This window comes from Agelaius tricolor, unplaced genomic scaffold, assembly GCF_023055355.1.
Source record: "Agelaius tricolor isolate 1412-34295 unplaced genomic scaffold, bAgeTri1.0.p SCAF_140, whole genome shotgun sequence".
Taxonomy (NCBI): Eukaryota; Metazoa; Chordata; class Aves; order Passeriformes; family Icteridae; genus Agelaius; species Agelaius tricolor.
In genome coordinates, this window is record NW_027269400.1 from 52,668 (window position 1) to 69,162 (window position 16,495).

The following is a 16,495-nucleotide window of genomic DNA, read 5'->3' on the forward strand; positions in this document are numbered from 1 at the left end:
TCAGAGGAGAGAACGCCGAGCTTTATTTGCATACGGGGTTGCGGGGGCGCGGCCGCGTTCATTTGCATACAGCGCGGGAATATTTGCGTGGAGGGGGCCTCATTTGCATAGAGGGCGGGTTCATTTGCATACAAAGCGCGTCCCGCCGGGGTTCCGGGACGGGGGGAGCCCCAAAAACCCTTCGGGAACCCCCAAAATCCTCCCAAATCCTCCCAAAATCCAAAAATCTTCCAAGATCTCCCCAAATCCTCCCAAAATCCTCCCAAAATTCCCCAAAATCTTCCCAAAATCCCCCAAAATCCTCCCAGGGCTCCTCAATTCTCACACGATCCCCTCCAAAAGCCCCTTCAGGATCCCTCAAAATCCTCGCAGGATCCCCCAAATCCCTGGGGCGATCCCGTGGCTGGATCACCTTGGGAGCCCCAAATTCTGGCCCCGAAATCCCATTGGATCCCACCAGGCCCCATCGGATCCCAGCCAATCCCAGTCAGATCCCATCAGATCCCGGTTAAATCCCAGCGGAGCACATCAGACCCCATCTGATCCCACCAGACCCCATCAGATCCCATTGGATCCCATCAAACCCCATCAGATCCAATCAGACCCCATAAAACTCCATCATATCCAATCAGATCCAATCAAACCCCACCAGATCCCATCAAACCCCATCAAACCCCATCGGATCCCAATGGATTCCAAAGGATCCCATCAGATCCAAACAAACCCCATCAAACCCCATCTGATCCCACCAGACCCCATCAGATCCCATCAAACCCCATCAGATCCCATTGGATCCCACCAAAACCCCATCAAACCCCATCAGATCCCACCAAACCCCATCAGATCCAATCAGATCCATTCAAAACCCATCAGATCCCATTTTTCCCCCATCAGATCCCATTGGATCCCACCAAAACCCCATCAGACCCCATCAGATCCCATCAAACCCCATCAGATCCAATCAGATTCCACCAAACCCTATCAGACCCCATCAGATCCAATCAGAACCCATCAAACCCCATCAGACCCCATCAAACTCCATCAGACCCCACCAAACCCCACCAGATCCCACCAAACCCCATCAGATCCAATCAGACCCCATCAGACCCCATCAGATCCAAACAAACCCCACCAGACCCCATCAAACCCCATCGGATCCTGATGGATTCCAATGGATCCCATCAGATCCAAACAAACCCCACCAAACCCCACCAGCTCCCATCGGATCCCATCGGATCCCATCAAACCCCACCAAACCCCACCAGATCCCACCAAACCCCACCAGATCCAATCAGATCCCACCAAACCCCACCAGATCCCACCAGCTCCCAGTGGATCCCATCAGAACCCATCAAACCCCGCCAAACCCCGCCAAACCCTGCCAAACCCCACCAGATCCAATCAGATCCCATCAAACCCCATCAGATCCCGATGGATTCCAATGGATCCCATCAGATCCCATCAAACCCCACCAAACCCCATCAAATCCCAGTGGATCCCACCAAACCCCACCAAACCTCACCAAACCCCACCAGATCCCATCAAACCTCACCAAACCCCACCAGATCCAATCAGATCCCATCAAACCCCACCAAACCCCATCAGATCCAATCAGATCCCATCAAACCCCACCAGATCCAATCAGGTCCCATCAAACCCCATCAGATCCAATCAGATCCCATCAAACCCAATCAGATTCAATCAGATCCCATCAAACCCAATCAGATACCACCAGACCCCACCAAACCCCACCAGATCCAATCAGACCCCATCAGACCCCATCAGACCCCATCAAATCCCACCAAACCCCATCAAACCCCATCAGATCACATCAAACCCCATTGGATCCCAATGGATTCCAATGGAGCCCATCAGATCCCATCAAACCCCACCAAACTCCACCAGACCCCACCAGATCCCACCAAACCCCATCAGATTCAATCAGATCCCCTCAAACCCAATCAGATCCCACCAAACCCCACCAGATCCAATCAAACCCCACCAAACCCCATCAAACCCCATCGGATCCCATCAAACCCCACCAGATCCCAATCAGACCCCACCAAACCCCACCAGACCCCACCAAACCCCACTAAACTCCACCAGATCCAATCAAACCCCACCAAACCCCACCAAACCCCATCAGAACCCATCAGATCCCATCAGATCCAATCAGATCCCACCAAACCCCCCCATATCCCACCGGATCCCGTTGGATCCCTTAGGATCCCTACTCCTTGGGGTAGTGCCGGCTGACGTAGACGCTCTTCCCGTCGAACTCGTCCTCGCGGAGGCAGCGCAGCAGGAAATGGCCCAGATCCGGCGCCGAGATCGCCCGCGAGGAGCCGGGGCCCCCGGCCGCCCCCACGGTCACCTCGTAGTCCCCGGTCAGGGGCGGTGATCCACTGGATCCGGGATCCGCCCCGAAAACGGCACCGGATCAGCCGGGGCGGCGCCCCAAACGGGGGGAAGGGGAGTGCAAGGGGGCCGCGGGGTTGAGGGGCCGGGGCGATTGGGGGACATGGGGGGGCACCGAGGTGGGGGCCACAATGGGGGCACGGGGGGGGGAACATAGGGGGAACGATGGGGGAACGACGACCTGCGGGGACACAACTGGGGGCATCCATTGGGGGTCCCCGGGGTTTGGCCCCCCTGGGGCCAATTCTTCCATTCAGTTGGGGCCAATGGGGACACAAAATTGGGAAAATGGCCCATTCCCCCATTTTCCCCCCATTTTCCCCCCATTTTCCCCTCCCCAGTTCCCCCATTTTCCCAATTTCTCCCCATTTTTCCCCCATTTCCCTCCATTTTCCCCCCAATTTTTTCCCCATTTTTCCCCAATTTTTCCCATTTTCCCCCCAATTTCCCCATTTTCCCCATTTCTTCCCCATTTTTCCCAATTCCCCCCTTTTCTCCCCCATTTTTCCTCCCTTTCCCCCCGTTTTTCCCAATTTTCTCCCATTGTCCCATTTTTCCCAATTCCCCCCATTTTTCGGCCTTTTCCCCCATTTTCTCCCCATTTTTCCCAATTTCTCCCCAATTCCCCCCATTTCCCCCCCAATTTCCCCTGTTTTCCCCCCATTTTCCCATTTCCCCATTTTCCCCAATTCCCCCCCATTTTTCCCATTTCCCCCCATTTCCCCCCATTTCCCCCAATTTTCCCAATTTCCCCCTTTTTCCCCCATTCCCCCCATTTTCCCCAATTTCCCCCATTTTCCCCCCAATTTTCCCAATTTCCCCCTTTTCCCCCCCATTTCCCCCATTTTCCCCCTTTTTCCCAATTGCCCCCATTTCTCCCCCATTTCCCCCAATCCCCCATTTTCCCCAATTTCCCCCCATTCCCCCATTATCCCCCAATTTTCCCAATTTCCCCCTTTTTCCCCCCATTTCCCAATTCCCCCATTTCCCCCATTATTCCCCCCATTCCCCATTTCCCCCATTTTCCCCCCATTTTCCCCATTCCCCCATTCCCCATTTTTCCCAATTTTCCCAATTTCCCCCTTTTTCCCCCCATTTTTCCCAATTTCCCCCCATTCCTTCCATTCCCCCCATTTTCCCATTTCCCCCTTTTTCCCCCCATTATTTCCCCAGTTTTCCCAATTTCCCCCTTTTTCCCCCCATTTTTCCCAATTTCCCCCTTTTTCCCCCCATTCCCCATTCCCCCATTCCCATTTTTCCCCAATTTTCCCAATTTTCCCCTTTTTCCCCCCATTTCCCCCCCATTATTTTTCCCCAATTTCCCCATTTTCCCCCCATTTTCCCCCCATTATTCCCCCAATTTTCCCAATTTCCCCATTTTCCCCCCATTTTCCCCATTTTCCCCCATTTCCCCCCCATTATTCCCCCATTCCTAATTTCCCCCATTTTTCCCAATTTCCCCCTTTTTCCCCCCTTTTCCCCCCCATTATTTTCCCCAATTTTCCCAATTTCCCCCTTTTTCCCCCCATTCCCCCATTATTTTCCCCATTTTCCCCATTCCCCATTCCCCCACTTTTCCCCATTTTTCCCAATTTCCCCCTTTTCCCCCCCATTATTTTCCCCCAATTTCCCCCTTTTTCCCCCCATTTTTCCCAATTTCCCCCTTTTTCCCCCCTTTCCCCCCCCATTATTTTTCCCCAATTTTCCCAATTTCCCCCTTTTTCCCCCCATTCCCAATTTCCCCCCATTTTTCCCAATTTCCCCCTTTTCCCCCCATCCCCCCCATTATTTTCCCCAATTTTCCCAATTTCCCCCTTTTTCCCCCCATTCCCCCATTATTTTCCCCATTTTCCCCATTCCCCATTCCCCCACTTTTCCCCATTTTTCCCAATTTCCCCCTTTTCCCCCCCATTATTTTCCCCCAATTTCCCCCTTTTTCCCCCCATTTTTCCCAATTTCCCCCTTTTTCCCCCCATTTTCCCCCGCCCCGTTTTACCCGCGATGTGCGGGGGCATCACGAGCACCGCGCGCAGCCCCGAGCCCCGCAGGAGCCGCTCCATGCGCCGGTGATCCTCGGTCAGCGCCCGCAGCCGCTCCGGGACCCGCGCGGGCTCCCACAGCAGGAACGCTGCCGAGGGGATTTAGGAACCGAGCCGAAAATGCGGAAACCCCGCCCCAAAATTTGGGAGGATTTTGAGGGGATTTGAGGAGGTTTTGGGGGCATTTCAGGGGGATTTGAGGGGATTTGGAGGATGTGTTAGAGGTGCCACAGCAGGAACGCTGCCAGCGCCAAGGGGATTTAGGAACCCACCCCGAAAATGCCGAACCCCCGCCCCAAAATTTGGGGGAATTTTTGGGGGGATTTGAGGAGGTTTTGGGGGCATTTCAGGGGGATTTGGAGGGGATTTGGAGGATGTGTTAGAGGTGCCATAGCAGGAACATGGCAGCCAAAGGGATTTAGGAACCTCTGTCAAAAATGCCGAAAACCCGCCCCAAAATTTGGGGGACGGTTTTGGGGTGGTTCAGGGGGATTTTGGGGGGATTTGAGAAGGTTTTGGGGGGATCTGGGGGGATTTGGAGGCACCTGTGGTACAGGTTCCATAGTAGGAAGACTGCAGCCAAAGGGATTTAGGAACCGACCCCAAAAATATGGAAACCCCGCCCCAAAATTTGGGGTGGTTCAGGGGGATTTTGGGGGCATTTCAGGAGGTTTTGGGGGGATTTTGGGGGGGTTTGGAGGCACCTGTGGTACAGGTTCCATAGTAGGAACATGGCAGCCAAAGGGATTTAGGAACTTCTGTCAAAAAGTTCAGGGGGATTTGAGGAGGATTTTGGGGATGCCACAGCAGGAATGCGGCACCACAGCAGGAACGCTGCCAGCGCCAAGGGGATTTAGGAACCGAGCCGAAAATCCGGAAACCCCGCCCCAAAATTTGGGAGGAGTTTTGGGGTGGTTCAGGGGCATTTTGGGGGCATTTCAGGAGGTTTTGGGGAGGATTTTTGGGGAGGATTTTGGGGGGACACACTGAGGATGCCACAGCAGGAACGCTGCCAGCGCCAAGGGGATTTAGGAACCCAACCCGAAAATGCGGAAACCCCGCCCCAAAATTTGGGGGAATTTTGGGGTGGTTCAGGGGGATTTTGGGGGGATTTGAGGGGGATTTGAGGGGGTTTGGAGCACGTGGTACAGGTTCCATAGTAGGAAGATTGCAGCCAAGGGGATTTAGGAACCCACCCCGAAAATGCGGAACCCCAGCCCCAAAATTTGGGGGGCGGTTTTGGGGTGGTTCAGGGGGATTTTGGGGGGATTTGAGAGGATTTGGGGGCATTTGGAGGGGATTTGGAGGTGTTAGAGGTGCCACAGCAGGAACGCTGCCAGCGCCAAGGGGATTTAGGAACCCACCCCGAAAATGCTGAAACCCCGCCCCAAAATTTGGAGGCTGGTTTTGGGGTGGTTCAGGGGGATTTTGGGGGGATTTGAGAAGGTTTTGGGGGGATCTGGGGGGATTTGGAGGCACCTGTGGTACAGGTTCCATAGTAGGAAGACTGCAGCCAAAGGGATTTAGGAACCGATCCAAAAAATGCGGAACCTCCTCCCCAAAATTTGGGAGGAGTTTTGGGGCGGTTCAGGGGGATTTTAGGAGGATTTTTGGGGTGGTTCAGGGAGATTTTGGGGGGATTTGAGAAGGATTTGGGGGCATTTGGAGGGGATTTGGAGGTGTTAGAGGTGCCACAGCAGGAACGCTGCCAGGGCCAAGGGGATTTAGGAACCCACCCCGAAAATGTGGAAACCCCGCCCCAAAATTTGGGGGAATTTTGGGGTTGTTCAGGGGCATTTTGGGGACACACACACTGAGGATCCCACAGCAGGAATGCGGTGCCACAGCAGGAACGCTGCGGCCAAGGGGATTTAGGAACCGAACCAAAAAATGTGGAAACCCCGCCCCAAAATTTGGGGGCGGTTTTGGGGTGGTTCAGGGGCATTTTGGGGGGATTTGAGGGGATTTGGGGGCATTTGGAGGGGATTTGGAGGTGTTAGAGGTGCCACAGCAGGAACGCTGCCAGCGCCAAGGGGATTTAGGAACCGAGCCGAAAATCCGGAAACCCCGCCCCAAAATTTGGGGGAATTTTGGGGTGGTTCAGGGGGATTTTGGGGGGACACACTGAGAATCCCATAGCAGGAATGCAGCGCCATAGCAGGAACGCTGCCAGCGCCAAGGGGATTTAGGAACCGATCCCAAAATATGTGGAACCCTTGCCCCAAAATTTGGGGGAATTTTGGGGGGATTTGAGGAGGTTTTGGGGGCATTTCAGGGGGTTTTGGGGAGGATTTGGAGGATGTGCTACAGGTCCCACAGCAGGAACGCTGCCAGCGCCAAGGGGATTTAGGAACCCACCCCGAAAATGTGGAAACCCCACCCCAAAATTTGGGGGAAATTTTTGGGGGGATTTGAGGAGGTTTTGGGGGGATTTTTGGGGTGATTTGGTGGATTTTTGGGATGGATTTTGGGGATTTTTGGGGCTGATTTGGGTGAATTTTTGAGGGGATTTTTGGGGTGATTTGGGGCTGATTTTTGAGGGGATTTTTGTGGGATTTTTGGGCTGATTTGGGTGAATTTTTGGGGTGATTTGGGGCTGATTTGGGGGGATTTTTGGGATGGATTTGGGTGAATTTTTATGATGGATTTGGGTGAATTTTTGGGGTGATTTTGGGGGATTTTTGGGGTGATTTGGGGCTGATTTTTGAGGGGATTTTTGGGCTGATTTGGGTGAATTTTTGGGCTGATTTGGGTGGATTTTTGGGCTGATTTGGGTGAATTTTTGGGCTGATTTGGGGCTGATTTTTGGCCCGATTTGGGTGAATTTTTGGGCTGATTTGGGTGAATTTTTGGGCTGATTTGGGGCTGATTTTTGGCCCGATTTGGGTGAATTTTTGGGCTGATTTGGGTGAATTTTTGGGCTGATTTGGGGCTGATTTTTGAGGGGATTTTTAGGTGATTTTTGGCCCGATTTGGGTGGATTTTTGGGCTGATTTTAGGGGATTTAGGCTCTCACCTGACAGACACGCCACCACCTTGCGCACGCCGTGCTCAGCCATGGCCTCCAGGATGGTTTTGGTACTCTCAGACATCACCGTGGTGGGGCCTGGGGGGTCAGCGTTGACCTTTTCCCATTTTTTCCCAATTTTTCCCATTTTTTCCCATTTTTCCCATTATTTTTCCCTTTTTTTCCCTAATTTTTCCCATTTTTCCCGTTATTTTTCCCTTTTTTTCCCTAATTTTTCCCCAATTTTCCCACTATTTTTCCCCTTTTTTTCTCATTTTCCCCATTTTTTTCTCCCCATTTTCCCAATTTTTATTTCCCCTTTCTTCCCTTTTCCCCCTTTTTTCTTCCTCATTTTCCCCCCATTTTCTTTTTCCCATTTTCCCCCCAATTTTCCCCACGTTTCCCCAATTTTCCCCCATTTTTTCCCCATTTTCCCTCAAATTTCCCCCAATTTCCCCCCCACTTTTCCCATTTTTTATTTCCCCATTTCTCCCCAATTTCCCCCAATATTTCTCCATTTTCCCCCTTTCTATTTTTCCCAATTTTTCCCATTTTCCCCCCATTTTTTCTCCCCATTTTCCCATTTTCCATTTTCCCATTTTCCCCTTTTTCCCCCCATTTTCCCCTCCCCCCCCCACATTCGGGGGAGCCTCCAGAACTGGGGGGGGGAGGGGATCCCCAAAATGGGGTCAAAGGTCAAGGGGGGAGGGGTCCTGAGGGGTCCGGATGGGGTGGGGGAAGGGTGGGGTGGGGGGGGTCCTAAAATGGGGTCAAAGGTCAATGGGGGAGGGGTGAGGTTGGGTCAAGATGGGTGGGGGAGGGGTTAGAGGCTGGTGGGGGAGGGGCACCCAAAAGGGGGTCAGAGGTCAATGGGGGAGGGGTCAGTGCAGGTGGGGGGAGGGGTCACAGTGTGGGGGAGGGCTCAGGGTGTGGGGGGAGGGGTCATAGCGTGGGGGCGGGGTCACTGTGGAGGCGGGGTCAGAGCATGGGGAGGAGGTCACACTGTGTGGGCGGGGCCACTCTGTGGGCGTGGTCACAGTGTGGGCGTGGTCACAGTGTGGGGTGTTGTCAGTGTGTGGGCGGTGCCACTCTGTGGGCGTGGTCAGTGTGTGGGCGTGGTCAGTCTGTGGGCGGGGTCACAGTGTGGGCGTGGTCACTGTGAGGGCATGGTCAGTGTATGGGCGTGGTGACAGTGTGGGCGTGGTCAGAGTGTGGGCATGGCCACTCTGTGGGCATGGTCATTGTGTGGGGCGTGGTTGCTGTGTGGGGAGTGGTCACTGTGTGGGCGTGGTCACAGCGTGGGCGTGGTCAGTGTAGGGGCGGTGCCATTCTGTGGGCATGGTCACACTGTGGAGCGTGGTCACTGTGAGGGCCTGGTCACGGTGTGGGCATGGTCGCTGTGTGGTGGGGACCACTCTGTGGGCGTGGTCAGTGTAGGGGCGTGGTCACAGTGTGGGCGTGGCCAGAGTGTGGGCATGGCCACTCTGGGCATGGTCATTGTGTGGGGCGTGGTCGCAGTGTGGGGCGTGGTCAGTGTATGGGCGTGGTCAGTGTGAGGGCATGGTCACTGTGTGGGGCATGGTCAATGCAGGGGCGGGGCCACTGTGTGGGCGTGGTCATTGTGTGGGCGCGGTCATTGTGGGCATGGTCACAGTGTGGGGCATGGTCAGTGTGTGGGTGTGGTCACTGTGTGGGCATGGCCACTCTGTGGGCGTGGTCACAGTGTGTGGGGCGTGGTCAGTGTGTGGGCATGGTCGGTGTGTGGGGCGTGGTCACAGTGTGGGCGTGGCCAGAGTGTGGGCATGGCCACTCTGTGGGCGTGGTCACAGTGTGGGGCCAGGATCACTCTGTGGGCGTGGTCACTGTGTGGGCGGTGCCACTCTGTGGGCGTGGTCAGTGTGTGGGCGGTGCCACTCTGTGGGCGTGGTCAGTGTGTGGGAGCATGGTCACAGTGTGTGTGTAGTCATTGTGTGGGCGGGGCCACAGTGTGGGCGGTGCCACTCTGTGGGCGTGGTCACCGTGTGGGCATGGTCGATGAAGGGGCGTGGTCACCGTGTGGGCAGGGTCATAGCACGGGGGGCGTGGTCACAGTGTGGGCATGGTCAGTGTGGGGCCGGGATCACTGTGTGGGCGTGGTCACTGTGTGGGCGTGGTCACTGTGTGGGCGTGGTCAATATGTGGGCATGGTCAGTGTATGGACGTGGTCACTGTGGGGCGTTGTCACTGTGTGGGGCGTGGTCAGTGTGTGGGTGGAGCCACGGTGTGGGCGTGGTCCCGGTGTGGGCGTGGTCCCGGTGTGGGCGTGGCCCCGTCCGTACCGAGGTCGTTCCCGGTTCCCAGCACGATCAGCGCCCCCTCCTGGCCCTGCAGCGCCGCCCCCACCGCGCGCGGGTCCCGAGCGTCCCCGAGCAGAACCCGGTGGGGGGCGGGGCCGGGGGGCAGCCGCGAGGGGTCCCGGACCAGCACGGTCACCTCGAAACCTGGGGGACCCCAAAATATCCCAAAATGAACCCAAAAAATACACCCAAGAATCCCCAAAATCCGCCCGGACCAGCACGGTCACCTCGAAACCTGGGAACCCCAAAAATCCCAAAATGAACCCAAAAAATCCCATTAGAGACCCCAAAAATATCCCATTATAGACCCCAAAATCCACCCGGACCAGCACGGTCACCTCGAAACCTGGGAACCCCAAAAATCCCAAAATGAACCCAAAAAATCCCATTAGAGACCCCAAAAATATCCCATTATAGACCCCAAAATCCACCCGGACCAGCACGGTCACCTCGAAACCTGGGAACCCCAAAAAATATCCCAAAATGAACCCCAAAAATATCCCATAATGAACACCCAAAATATCCCAAAATGAACCCAAAAATATCCCATTATAGACCCCAAAAACCCGCCCGGACCAGCACGGTCACCTCGAAACCTGGGAACCCCAAAAATCCCAAAATGAACCCAAAAATCCACCCAGACCAGCACGGTCACCTCGAAACCTGGGAACCCCAAAATATCCCAAAATGAACCCAAAAAATACACCCAAGAATCCCCAAAATCCACCCAAGAATCCCCAAAATCCGCCCGGACCAGCACGGTCACCTCAAAACCTGGGGGACCCCAAAATATCCCATAATGAACCCAAAAATATCCCATTATAGACCCCAAAATCCACCCGGACCAGCACGGTCACCTCGAAACCTGGGGACCCCAAAATATCCCAAAATGAACCCCAAAAATCCACCCGGACCAGCACGGTCACCTCAAAACCTGGGGGACCCCAAAATATCCCATAATGAACCCAAAAATATCCCATTATAGACCCCAAAATCCACCCGGACCAGCACGGTCACCTCGAAACCTGGGAACCCCAAAATATCCCCAAATGAACCCAAAATATCCCATTAGAGACCCCCAAACCTGCCCGGACCAGCACGGTCACCTCGAAACCTGGGAACCCCAAAAAATCCCAAAATGAACCCCAAAAATCCCAAAATGAACCCAAAAAATCCCATTAGAGACCCCAAAAACCCGCCTGGACCAGCACGGTCACCTCGAAACCTGGGGGACCCCAAAAATATCCCAAAATGAACCCAAAAAATCCACCCAAGAATCCCCAAAATCCACCCAAGAATCCCCAATATCCACCCGGACCAGCACGGTCACCTCGAAACTTGGGAACCCCAAAATATCCCAAAATGAACCCCAAAAAATCCCATCAGGAACCCCAAAAAATCCAACCAGGAACCCCAAAATCCAACCAGGAACCCCCCAAAAATATCCCATAATGAACCCCAAAAAATCCCAAAATGAACCCCAAAAATCCACCCAAGAATCCCCAAAATCCACCCGGACCAGCACGGTCACCTCGAAACCTGGGGGACCCCAAAATATCCCAAAATGAACCCCAAAAATCCACCCAAGAATCCCCAAAATCCGCCCGGACCAGCACGGTCACCTCGAAACCTGGGAACCCCAAAATATCCCAAAATGAACCCAAAAAATACACCCAGGAACCCCCAAACCCGCCTGGACCAGCACGGTCACCTCGAAACCTGGGAACCCCAAAAATCCCAAAATGAACCCCAAAAATCCCAAAATGAACCCAAAAAATCCCATTAGAGACCCCAAAAACCCGCCTGGACCAGCACGGTCACCTCGAAACCTGGGGGACCCCAAAAATATCCCAAAATGAACCCAAAAAATCCACCCAAGAATCCCCAAAATCCACCCAAGAATCCCCAATATCCACCCGGACCAGCACGGTCACCTCGAAACTTGGGAACCCCAAAAATCCCAAAATGAACCCAAAAATCCCATCAGGAACCCCAAACCCGCCCGGACCAGCACGGTCACCTCGAAACCTGGGAACCCCAAAAATCCCATTATAGACCCCAAAATATCCCATAATGAACCCCAAAAAATCCCATTATAGACCCCCAAAACCCGCCCGGACCAGCACGGTCACCTCGAAACCTGGGAACCCCAAAATATCCCAAAATGAACCCAAAAATCCACCCGGACCAGCACGGTCACCTCGAAACCTGGGGGACCCCAAAAAATCCCATAATGAACCCCAAAAATCCACCCAAGAATCCCAAAAAATCCCATTAGAGACCCCAAAAATCCACCCGGACCAGCACGGTCACCTCGAAACCTGGGAACCCCAAAAAATCCCAAAATGAACCCAAAAATATCCCATAATGAACACCCAAAATCCACCCAGGGAACCCCAAAAAATCCCGTCAGGAACACCCAAAAAATCCCAAAATGAACCCAAAAAATCCCATAATGAACCCCAAAAATCCACCCGGACCAGCACGGTCACCTTGAAACCTGGGGGACCCCAAAAATCCCAAAATGAACCCCAAAAATCCACCCAAGAATCCCCAAAATCCGCCCGGACCAGCACGGTCACCTCGAAACCTGGGAACCCCAAAATATCCCAAAATGAACCCAAAATATCCCATCAGGAACACCCCAAAAACCCACCCGGACCAGCACGGTCACCTCGAAACCTGGGAACCCCAAAATATCCCATAATGAACCCAAAAATATCCCATTATAGACCCAAAATCCACCCGGACCAGCACGGTCACCTCGAAACCTGGGAACCCCAAAATATCCCAAAATGAACCCAAAAACCCACCCGGACCAGCACGGTCACCTCGAAACCTGGGGGACCCCAAAAATCCCAAAATGAACCCAAAAATCCCATCGGGAACCCCAAAAATCCACCCGGACCAGCACGGTCACCTCGAAACCTGGGGAACCCCAAAAATCCCATCGGGAACCCCCCAAAAATCCCATCGGGAACCCCCCAAAAATCCCGTCAGGAACCCTCAAAATCCACCCAGGGGATCCCCAAAAAATCCCATAATGAACCCCAAAAAATCCCATAATGAACCCCAAAAAATCCCAAAATGAACCCAAAAATCCACCCAGGGACCCCAAAACCCGCCCGGACCAGCACGGTCACCTCGAAACCTGGGGGACCCCAAAATATCCCAAAATGAACCCCAAAAAATCCCATTATAGACCCCAAAAATCCCATCAGGAACCCCAAAAAAAAATCCCGTCAGGAACACCCAAAAATTCCCATCAGGGACCCCTAAAAAAATCCCATTATAGACCCCAAAAATCCCATAATGAACCCCAAAAATCCACCCAGGGACCCCAAAAATCCACCCGGACCAGCACGGTCACCTCGAAACCTGGGAACCCCAAAAATCCCATAATGAACCCCAAAAATCCCATTATAGACCCCCAAAACCCGCCCGGACCAGCACGGTCACCTCGAAACCTGGGGACCCCAAAATATCCCAAAGTGAACCCAAAAAATCCCAAAATGAACCCCAAAAATCCCATCATGAACCCCAAAAAAATATCCCATTATAGACCCCAAAATCCACCCAGACCAGCACGGTCACCTCGAAACCTGGGAACCCCAAAAATCCCAAAATGAACCCCAAAAATCCCATCAGGAACCCCAAAAATCCCATTGGGAACCCCTAAAAATCCCATCAGGGACCCCCAAAAATTCCCAGGGCTCCCCCAAATCCCCCCAGGACCCATCCAGGACCCCCCAAAAACCCCCAAGACCCCCCCAAATCCCCCCAGGACCCCCCAAAATCTCCCCCACACCCCCCAGGACTCATCCAGGACCCCCCAAAATTCCCTCCAGAACCCCCAAAATCCCCCAGGACCCATCCAGGACCCCCAAAATCCCCCCAGGAACCCCCAAATCCCTCCCCAAATCCCCCCAGGACCCCCCAAAATCCCCCAGACCCCTCCAAGACCCCCCAAAATCTCCCCCACACCCCCAGGACCCCCCAAAATCCACCCCAGGACCCCCCAAAAACCCCCAAGACCCCCAAAATCCCCCAGACCCTTCCAAGACCCATCCAGGACCCCCCAAATCCCCACCCAGGACCTCCCAAAATCCCCCCAAAATCCCCCAAATCCTCCCAGGACCCCCCAAAATCCCCTCAAGACCCCCCCAGGACCCATCCAGGACCCCCCAAAATCCCCTCAAAATCCCCCCAGGACCCCCCAAAATCCCACCAGGAACCCCCAAAATCCCCCCAGGGACCCCCAGGAACCCCCAAAATCCCCCCAGGGACCCCCAGGAACCCCCAAAATCTCCCCCACACCCCCCAGGACCCATCCAGGACCCCCCAAATTCCCCCCAGAACCCCCAAAATCCCCCAGGACCCATCCAGGACCCCCAAAATCCCCCAGGAACCCCCAAATCCCTCCCCAAATCCTCCCAGGACCCCCCAAAATCCCCCAGACCCCTCCAAGACCCCCCAAAATCTCCCCCACACCCCCAGGACCCCCCAAACCCCCCCAAAACCTCCTAAGGACCCCCAAAAATGCCCCCAGGGCCCCCCCAAATCCCCCCCAGAATCCCCCAAAATCCCCCCCCACATCCCCCAGGACCCATCCAGGACCCCCCAAATTCCCCCCAGAACCCCCAAAATCCCCCAGGACCCATCCAGGACCCCCAAAATCCCCCCAGGACCCCCAAAATCCCCTCAAGACCCCCAAAAAACCCCCCAGGACCCCCCAAAACCACCCAGGAACCCCCCAAAATCCTCCCCAAATCCCCCCAGGACCCCCCAAAATCCCCGAAATCCCCCCCCACACCCCCCAGGACCCATCCAGGACCCCCCAAATTACCCCCAGAATCCCCAAAATCCCCCCCAAAATCCCCCAAAACCTCCCCAAATCCCCCCAGGACCCCCCAAAATCCCCCCAGAAATCCCCAAAATCCCCCCAGGATCCCCCAAAATCCCCCCAGGGCCCCCCAAAATCCCCCCCCACCCCCTCAGGTCCCCCCCATTTCTTATCAGCCCCTCCCAAACCCCCCCAAAACCCCTCCCAGGCTTTATCAGCCCCCCCCAAAACCCAGATAAGCCTTATCAGCCCCCCCCAAACACCCAGGGAGCCCCAAAACCGTCGGAATTCGCCCCAAAATTTTTGGGACCCCAAAAGCCAATGAGCCCCGAAACTCCTCAGTTCCAAGGGGACCCCAAAATTCCCAGGGAATCCCAAATTCTTGGAACCCCAAAAACTCAGGGAACCCCCCCCAAAAATCTCTCAATTCTCAGGGAACCCCAAAATTTCTGAGATTCCCCCAAAACCCCTCAGTTCCCACGGGATCCCCCCCAAATTTTTGGGACCCCAAAACCCCAGGGAGCCCCAAAACTGTCGGAATTTGCCCCAAATTTTTGGGACCCCAAAACCCAGGGAGCCCCAAAATTCCCAGGGAATCCCAAATTCCAGGAACCCCAAATTCTCAGGGAACCCCAAAATTTCTAGGACTCCCCCAAACCCAGGGAGCCCCAAAACCGTCGGAATTTGCCCCAAATTCTTGGGACCCCAAAATTCCAGGAATCGCCAAATTCTCAGGGAGCCCCAAAATTTCTGAGATTCCCCAAAATTCCAGGGAACCCCAAAATTCCAAAGGACCCCAAATTCCAGAAACCCCCAAATTTCTGGGACTCCCCCAATTCTGGGGAACCCCAAAATTCCAGGGATCCCCAAATTCCAAAGGGCCCCAAATTCTCAGGGAAACCCAAAATTTCTGGGATTCCTAAAATTCCAGGAACCCCAAAATTTCTGAGATTCCCCAAAACCCAGGGAACCCCAAATTCCAGAAACCCCCAAATTTCCTGGACTCCCCCAATTCTGGAGAACCCCAAATTTCTCGGAGTCCCCCAAACCCAGGGAGCCCCAAAACCGTCGGAATTTGCCCCAAATTCTTGGGGCCCCAAAATTCCAGGGAGCCCCAAAATTCCAGGGAACCCCAAAAATCCCAAAGACCCCAAATTCCTGGGGTCTCCCCCAAACTCCAGTGACCCCAAACTCGAGTGACCCCAAATTTTGGCAACTTCCCCAAACTGGGGTGACCCCCAGTGACCCCAAATTTCCCGTGACTTCCCCAAATTCCGCTTTTGGGGTCCCCCAAATTTCCCTCTTTTGGGGTCCCCCAATTCTCCCCCTTTCCCTTTTAGGGATCCCCCAAATTCCCCCCATTTTAGGGTCCCCATTTCCCCTTTTTGGGATCCCAAATTCCCCCAAAACTCCCCCAAATTTTGGGTGTCCCGTACCCGTTTTTGGGGTGTCCCCGTGCCCATTTTTGGGGTGTCCCGTGCCCATTTTTGGGATCTCCCCGTGTCCATTTTTGGGGTGTCCCGTGCCCGTTTTTGGGGTGTCCCCGTGCCCATTTTTGGGGTTCCCCGTGCCCGTTTTTGGGGTGTCCCGCGCCCATTTTTGGGGTGTCCCGTACCCTGCTCCAGCGCCAGTCCCAGCGTGACCCGCCCGGTTCTGCCGGTGGCTCCGAAGATCGCGATCTTCATCCCCCCTGCCCTGAACCGAACCGAACCGAACCAAACCGGATCGAACCGGATCGAACCGAACCGGGAACGGGATCGAGATTTGGGATTCGGGATCCGGGATCGGCACCGGGAGCGCTCCGGGAGCTCCGCGACCGCTCCGGGGAGTTTTGGCTCCGCCCCTGGGCGGG

The 16,495-nt window shown here is 54.5% G+C and overlaps 1 protein-coding gene across 1 annotated transcript; it reads right to left on the reverse strand.

Annotated features, from left to right (window-relative positions):
- Positions 1-16,495, reverse strand: BLVRB (biliverdin reductase B). The gene is made up of 5 exons (XM_071420429.1): positions 16,259-16,495; positions 9,783-9,944; positions 7,474-7,563; positions 4,405-4,546; positions 1-2,405 (listed from the first exon to the last, which is right to left on the reverse strand). Exons 1-5 carry the CDS (start codon positions 16,326-16,328, stop codon positions 2,231-2,233), a joined length of 639 nt encoding a protein of 212 aa, XP_071276530.1. The 5' UTR covers positions 16,329-16,495; the 3' UTR covers positions 1-2,230.